We start from the raw sequence: 9,040 nt of genomic DNA on the forward strand, positions 1-9,040 counted from the left end.
TTTTAGCCCACTACGAGAAGATTATGATGCTTCAAGCTTGGAGAGAAGGTCGTCCCTTTCCGTTGGTGGTCAAGCCGATAAGCCTCGTCACTCAGCTTTTGATTGGAACGAATAGCTTCCTCCAGTTGATCCTCAAGCTTCTTGATTTTCTCAGCTGAGGAATCTGATGGTCCCGAACAAGTAGACTCTAGGCCGCAAACGCGATGGTCGTAGCGAGAGGCCATACGGTTTATGCATGTGATAAGCTACAGAAAATACAATAAGTACAAATCGGAAAGACGAACCCAAAGACCCAAAGACAAATTGAAATGACAAGCAGATAAATGGTATAATGAAGAACCTCAAAGGAAGCCTTTGCAACGTCGATGAGTATTTCCTCTTTCTTTGTTTTCTTGACAGGCAGAAGACGACCATATCCAAAGTGGATCCTACGGAATAACTCTGCACACGACATGGAGTCATTAGAAAAAGGTCGAGCAGCTGAGGTATGATGGAAGTCCCACCGATAGTCCACCTCTTTCGGTCTCTTCGACTGGTCAGACCGATCTGGATTCAGACCCTCCCTCTTTTGTGAAGGACTCCTAGTTGGCTTGACTCGGCGACCAGAACCATCCACAGTTCTCTTCTTTTAAGGAAGCGTCTCAGCTAGACTGACATGACGATTCAGAGGAAGAAGAGACGTCTCCTTGATGGGTTGTTTACCCGCGCGAATCTCGGCCAAACGGGATTCATGAGGGAGTGAGAGAGTTTTCTGCGACAAGCAAGCCCCAAATGAGCAGACATTAGACTGATTCTCCGAACGGGGAGTTGGGCAAGGCAAAGGGGAAGATTCGGGAGCTCGGCGATAACGGGAAAACACTTAGGAACATCTATATTAAGCCTTCCCATGATTTCGGCTAAAACGGACGCCAACCAAACCAAAGAGAAGGGAAGATGGATTAAGGGAAAATTTACGACGAGCTAAAAATTACTTGGAATACAAAAGTTTCCTGTTTGGCTAGGAGCATACTTTTTCTTCGGAATTTCTCTTTCCTTCTTTGACCGACCCTTCTTCTTTGGTTATGTTCCCGGCCAAACGTACGGACACAGAGACCTGATGGCGTCAATCTTGGCTCGAAAATCAGGAGGATAAGGAAGGAGACACCTCGGGGAACTATTGCTGAAAAAAGCACAAGAACAAACGTTAGTAATCTAAAAAAAGGGAGACAATAGAAGGAGACGAGAATAAGATCGGCTACTGGTGAAAGATTCCACCCAGAAAATGAAGAAATAGAGGGGTCTTTAACGACCCCTAGGACCACTTTCAGAAGAAAAAAAGATCCCCCAGTTATAAGTTTTGCCTTAGCACCCTCGACGAGAGTCGTCTTCTTCGCCGAAGCCACATAGTAGATCCCGGCTTTCTTATTTCGATTCTCCGATTTCAAGCGCGTTAACTCCTTCAGATGGTTGCAAGTGAGCTTGACGCCCGTCGCTCCGGCGAGAATTGAAAGACCATTTGCATTCTAAAAGTTTGCAAGGGAAAATTGAGAGATGGCCGCCTTCCTCCTAGCAAAATACTCCATCAGGAAGGCAGGAAGGGGAAAAGTGAGCCAACACTCGGTAAAGAACTTTTTCAAGAGAGAGATATACGCAGGGTGAGCATCCCATGGTCGGTCGTTCCAAGCAGGAATTACGATGTCCGGCAAGACAGGAAATCACCCAAACTTAACCGCTTCGGTTGCCGAGTCAAGCTTGGAAGTGGACTTAGGAACATGAGAGAGGACTTGCCTATTTGCACCAGGTAGGTCAGCGATAACATGGAGAGATCCGCGTCAAACAATGCGGTCCGCAGGAACGTCGAGGTTGTCTAAAGACTCGTCAACCAAAAAAGGAATTTTGCAAGGGAGACCAGACAAGCTGGAAACAGTCGTGTTGGAGAACAGCCAACGCTGGAGCACGGACAATCTAACCACGTGAGAGTCGGATGATGGTGAATCTGAAGAGCTCAAAGCATGGGACATAGCCTTACGATGACCAGATTTGGTCGAATTATCAGAATCAGAAGAAGTGGCCCGGCGAAGATGACTCACAGCAGAAGAATTGGGGGACGACTGATGGGGGGAAGCCATGGAAGGAAGTTTCGAACCACGAAATAAATGACAGAGATGAGATAAGAACATGAGAATAACTGATGCAAAAAAAAAAGATGAGAGAATAAGCAAAGGAATGGGGTATTTATAGGAAAAATGCTCATAAAGGTGTCATCATTGCGGACACGAAAAATTAGGAGAGGTGGGCGGTTGTCGAACATCAAACTTCACGCGCCAAGGGTTTTGACAGTTTGACCTCAGGAACTGAGGAATCTCACTCGCAATTCTTCATTTTCCCGGTATTTGTCCACTTGGGACCTTTCGAATGCCTGATGTTTGTCTGATTCAAGCCCTTTCTGCTTCCTAGCGTCCATGAGCCAAAGCAGTCATCGTCGAGCTGATTAATGACGGGTACCGAGCTCCTCACCGAATGACAGCACGGAATTCTCCCGTCAAAAGACTACGAACTGAAGGTGAGAGGGGGGGAATACTGTTGGGGGTAGATTCTCACTCCCACATAAGACCCGATCCATAGACATTCTGCAAAAAGCCCAAGAGTTTTGGGAATGTAAGTAGGGGTGTTTTGGTCTTTTTGATGGAGCAACTGACACAGTGTACCCTATAAATATGGACGTACGGAACCTGAAAAAGGGATCAGTAAAAAAAGAGAAAAAACGGTTAGAGAAACGACAAGCAATTGACTGTGAACCTGTCAATAGTTTAAGTTTGACGAGCTACCTTAGCTCGTCTTTTCTCTTTGAATTGGATAGCTCGTCTTTTCTCTTTGAATTTGTTTTCTCTCGTCGTATTAATTCGTCCAGTCCAGTTTTGTACGCCGACTTTTACGTGTCTCGATATCAATTTATAAAGAAAATTTTGACATCTTTTCTACCAAACTAAATCTTTAATTGTTACCAATTTGGACATCAACAATACCGACTTCAGATTTTGTTAATAGGACCTCAAGGTGCATGCATATATATATATATATATATATGAATTGTTTTTTTAAAGGATTACATAATTAATTAGCGCACACATTATATAGACGATATAAGAGATTACTATATTTTTTATTCGCCGTTCGCCAAGGCCCAATTTTAGATCAATAGGGATATTTTTGTATGCATGAGTGCTTCTTCTTCTATTAGTGTGTTAAATATTCTTCAGTGAGTTCGCCCTAGCCTCCGTTTTCTCTGGCACAACAACCGAGATCTCCTCCTCCGGCGGCGCCGAGCCCGATCGGCGTCGCTGGGACTTGTTTTCTTCATCTCCACGACGGTCTCTTCCCCTGTATTCTTCTCGTTTTTAATTTCAGCCTTCCCGGAGATAGTTTGCGATCCCAGATCTCATCTCCGCCCATGTGTCAGCTTCATCCATCCTCGTCGCCCCCGTCCCTGGTTACTCCTCTTGGTGGTCCTACCACTTCGAGTCTCCACCCTTCTGTTACTACTCGAGAGATCTGTCAATGTCCCTCTAGGCTCGAGTTCCGTCTGTCCCACCACTACTATAAGCCGTCAAGTATAACATCTTTCCGCTCCTCGGACCCAGATCCTCTCACCAAGAACTTTGCTTGGATGCAGTTGGACGGAAGCTCTGTCTTGACGCTAGTACCGGTGACCCGCTTGACGACGAATCCTTCCTCCTTGGTGACCCCTGCTTCTCTCTCGGTTAACCTCTGTCCCAGGTATATTCCCCATTCTTACGTTCAAACCCTAGAAGATAGTTTACCTTGGATAAACTATAAGTCATCCCTGACCTGGAACCGCCTTAGATCCCCTGACCCTAATTGCTTAGTAAGACCAAATCGTTTAATATCTTCGTATACTGCTTGGTCAAGTCGAGTTATACTCGGTAGCAGATACCTAGATATTTCGATTATGGTTGATTCTTCTTTGTGTCAAGGCCAGTTCAGTAACTTGGTTTGGAAGCTCGCAATGCTGCTCATCGCTAATATTTTTGACCTGCCAATTGGTTTATCTCTACTGCGTGCTATCCCTGATCCTTTAGCCTACATATCACTACTAGCTCAACTGATTCAGTGTCAATTTGTATCTAGGCCTAATCCGATTTCCACTCTTCCCCTCTCTAGTCAATGTTTGCTTAGATTAAGCATACCGCTAGTCCGAAGACTGCTAGTGAAACTTAACCAGCATCTATTGCTAAATTGGCCCAAGAGTATTTTAAGAACCCTGTTACTAGACTCCCTTAAGGATGACCCCCTAAAAGGAGATTGCTTATTGAAGATTGGCATTATGATCCCACCTCTACGGAGAGGGGGTTACCTCTGCTTCATCAATCTCTTCTTCCTCCCTTGCCGTCTGTTTATGATCTCCATTTGGTTCTGCATCAACTTTTTGAAAAACTCTCAGTTAAGCCTGAAGGTATGCGGCATTATGATCTCTGTTAAAAGCAGCAGTGGTTACCGTAATATCCCCAAGGCACCCTCACCCAAGCGCAGAGTCGCAACCACCACTAGTATGGTCGATCTGCAGAGCAACCCCACCTTTGCTCGCCCCCTTGGCAAAACTCTTTCGAGAGATTCAGCCTTGGTCTTTCCTTTGCCAATTAGTCTTTGTTTCAAGACAATGGCCAGCTTCCCTTCCCTTGACTTGCTCATGGAAGATGCACCGATATGTCTTGATCTCACAGGTTCCAGAAAGCTTTCAAACCTTTGGTCCATAGCTCTCAAGCATCTAATATATGTTGCCCCTATCTATCTTTATTGCTTTGATGTATTAATTACTGGGAAACCCTCTCTTATGTTATCCCCTAAACTAGCTCATTTTGCTTGTATGTTACTAGTTCTTTAATGAATGATAACATCTGTTTGCCAAAAAAAAAAAAAAAGAGTGCTTCTTCTTTTTCGATCTGATTTTTAATTTCTTTTCATATTTTCATATTATTTCATACTATATGTGCATATATGTATATACACATGAAATCTAAACATCTAATCAGGAAATACGTTAAGTATCGTTGTTATAGAAAATTAAATACGTAAAGTAGTGCTTGCCAATGATTGATTATCTTCTCTAATCATTGGTATAATTTACGCACATGCTATACCAAATATTGCACTTTGAAGCATATATATTCTATGGAAACAATAATGCATTGGTATCATTTTTTGTATCAACTACTTTGTTTGGTATATCTTTCAGGTTTTAGTTTAGTTAAATGATTGGGGTTGTCATCTAGCTGAGGAAGATTATGCATAATGACGGTATAGTTTAAAGAAGAATTTGTTTTCACAAAATTTTGGTTTATACTATAGATAATTTATTTGGATTTAAGCATGTGGCTCAACCATCATCATGGGTATGCCAAAAATTCAATGAACGCAACAAATAATTGATTAATTAACAAATGTAAAAGTTAATAATTATTTTTTCAGAAAGATAAACAATGAATTCAAGAGGGGTTAGTTAACAGTTAAATTCAATCAAGCAAAACGACAGTACACATGTCGGATTTGCTCAGATCCTCAACAGTTCTGATCTGATGTCTTTGTAAGTTTGTTCCCGAAAACCTTCTGAATTTAAATTAAAACAGTATATTAAGAAGTGGAACAAAGACTTCACAAACAGTATTTTTCTTACGGTCCAATAATAAACCGTGAAAGGTCAAAAAGTAAATTAAAAATTGTACACTAAGTTGAAGAATCTACATCGGTCGAAGAGCTATGCAAGTTTTCGTTTTCATTCAAGAAAGCATCATATTAGACATTATGTTTCCTCATTGTTAGCTAATAGCTTACTAATTTAGGTTTATAATTGGATTCCTCGTTGATTTCCTAATTAAACATGGTCCTAAGGGCTATTCAAATGTACTCCCTCCTTCGTCCTAGTAATATTGATGTTTAATAGCTTTCACTCGAATAAATAAAAAAATAATTTTTTTTTGTAAATTTCAAGAAATAACCAAAAATTATAAATATAAACAGAAAATTTACAAAGTTGTTAAAATTTACAAATTATTAACATTAATTAGTTAAATGTATTAAAAAATTACTTTTTTGTAGAATAAGAATAGAATTACATAAGAAAACGGTTTTTAAGGAACGCAACGTATCTACCATAATTTGAAAACTTGAAAGTATATATTAGTTTACTTCTAATCACTTGATTTTGCCATATATTATTTTCTTATAATTTAATAGAAAATATGTTACATACTGTATATATATTATTTACTGAAAGCAAGCGAATGGAGTCAAATTTGCCACGGTCAGAGATACTGCTTTTTTTGGTTCAACTAGATACTCCTTTTTAATAATTCACAATTTTAGGTCCTCAATTAATTGAGGCCAATTTGTCCTTTTGTAATCTCATTATATTCATCTTCTTTCTCTTTCTCGTACCACCAAAAATGCCTTTTGCCCCCCCTCTCTCTCTATCTTTATCTTTCTAACTTTCCCCTTAGAGAGACTCGTCTTTGTCTCCAACTAGGGTTTCCTCTCTGAATACAACAAACAATTCCGAATAATTGCCAATTCTTCTTGAGGATTTTTTTCATTTCCCCTTCTAATAAATAATACCCAAGAGAGAAACAAAGAAGAGATCGAACCTTTTCAAGAAGATATATATCAAGGAGAGAACTTTTTTTGTTGCTCCATTTAAAGGTAAGACCACGATTGTTTTATTCTACACAGCCAATTCACCAACAATAGCAATATAGATATATCATATATGTATATACACGTTTACTTTTACGTTGATTGGTTATATAAACTGAAGAGAGTTTGAATCTTAAACTTCCAAGTTATAAACTGGACGATCTTAATTTACCTTTTTATAAAATTAAAGTGGATCTGGATTTTGTGACTTCTTATATATAGTGAAGTTAGCATACTGAAACAGACGCGTAAAGATGTAATAAAGCTATTTTAACTCGGTCATAGATTCGTTATAAAAGCTATATATGTATATGTACCTGTTGTATATATAGATGTGGAGAACTCAGAGTCAGAGAGACAGAGAGTGTTGTGAGGATAAAGTCAGGAAATATGCTAAACTAAATGCCAAGAACAAAAATGTATGGTCAATACTCAATAGTCTTTCGTTTCTTCAAGTTTAAAGAAAATTATTATTCAACCATTTCTAAGAAATGTTTTCCAACTTTTCATTGTTTTTTTTCAAAACTAAATTTGATGGCACATAAATAAAGCCATGTTGTTAACAAAAACAAAAACTAGATAGAGTATATATAATACTACGAAAGTATACATATTCCTCAAAAATTCTTATGAAAAATTTCATATTTGAATCGAAGGTCAAATTAAATAAGAACAAGTTGTTTTCTTGTTCTAAGTCAACCAATACTAGAAAATGCAAAGCAGTTTGAGATACCTTCAATTCATAGCGACATTCATTTTCGACATTCTTTTAGAGAAGAAATGGACGTTTCTTTTTTTATGTGTAATGTAGCTAAACAACTAATTTATACAACTTCTCATAATTAATCATATTGTGTGTAAGATACATATGTAGTATGTTTAGAATTATAGATTAGTCTCAGTTCCCAGTCTTATAATATGTAAAATTATTGTTTAGAAATGCGTGTCTTGGATTTATGTATATTTTGTTTGAATATAGTTTTCTTGGAATACATATTTATATGGTTACGAATAATGACAATATATTAAGGATAAGAAGATCGGAACATCATACGACGACTCGTAACTAGTTATATGATGATACTATTACTTCTAGTTACCACTCTTACGATATTACATCGTACGTCTTGTAACCAATTGTATTAATGAGGGGACAAGTATTGCTAGTTACCAGCACAAGATAGAAAACAAAATTTCGAAAATGTATAAATTTTATAATGTGTGCGTAGAAATATATAGTGTTGATAAATATATTAATGTATATACAAGGAGAAGAGACTCTAGAGAATTACAATATCGATGTGGATCAATGTTAATATCAATCGTATGTGATTAAATCGTTTTGTTTCATTTTTGCAACTGAAGAATCAGGGGATATATACACAAATATGTCGAACTACACAAATTCACCGTGTGCAGCATGCAAATTCCTCCGGCGTAAATGCACATCAGACTGCGTATTCGCACCCTATTTTCCGCCGGAGGAACCTACAAAGTTTGCGAACGTCCACCGGATATTCGGGGCAAGTAATGTGAGCAAGATCCTTCAAGAAGTGGCTCCACATCAGCGGGAAGACGCGGTGAACTCGCTGGCTTACGAGGCGGAGGCAAGGCTTAAAGATCCAGTGTATGGCTGCGTTGGGGCGATCTCGGTGCTCCAGAGACAGGTCTTGAGGTTGCAAAGGGAACTAGAGGAGACAAATGCTGATCTCATGAGGTACGCTAGTTGTCTTGGTGGTGAAACGACGTCGGCCTATGGTGGGCGCAGAGGTTGAATGGTCAACGGGGGTTGATATATTAATGATCATCACTCTCTGAGAGAATTAGCGGCGGAGAAGTATAAAGAGAGAGTGGATGGTTGATGTGATGGAAGTGGTGAGGATATCTTCGTATGTATGTATATGTCTATGGGGACATGCATGCATGTATATATGTATGTGTACGTATGTTTGCATGTATATAAATTATGCGTATGTGTAATTTTAACTTGTAATTTTCTTTCATGGGAGGTCAAGAAATGTTTTTGATGATGTTGAATAAGCAATAAGTATCCCTTTCTCTTGCTCCTATCTCCATATATAACTCTCCTTAACTTGATTTCGACGACCAACCATTTCAATCATATTAAATCATCTCATAGTTAGCTGGATAGGAAATAAGTGTGTACACATATTTCATTCTTAGCATCTTATAATTTTACATTCGACGATTGTGATAATTTATGCCAATGATGCAATATTAATATTGAATAGTATGATATTGGAAAAGAATAAATTTTCATGTCGACAATTTCTAATAGACTCATAGAAAAATGTAGGCTAATAATTGGTTGTTTGATTACACACACTAGTCA

The 9,040-nt window shown here is 38.8% G+C and overlaps 1 protein-coding gene across 1 annotated transcript; it reads left to right on the forward strand.

Annotated features, from left to right (window-relative positions):
• Nucleotides 6,425–8,749, forward strand: LOC104710607 (LOB domain-containing protein 25). Its single transcript, XM_010427241.2, has 2 exons — nt 6,425–6,693; nt 8,053–8,749. Exon 2 carries the CDS (start codon nt 8,076–8,078, stop codon nt 8,460–8,462), a length of 387 nt encoding a protein of 128 aa, XP_010425543.1. The 5' UTR covers nt 6,425–6,693; nt 8,053–8,075; the 3' UTR covers nt 8,463–8,749.

Source organism: Camelina sativa, chromosome 9 (genome assembly GCF_000633955.1).
Source record: "Camelina sativa cultivar DH55 chromosome 9, Cs, whole genome shotgun sequence".
Classification (NCBI taxonomy): domain Eukaryota; kingdom Viridiplantae; phylum Streptophyta; class Magnoliopsida; order Brassicales; family Brassicaceae; genus Camelina; species Camelina sativa.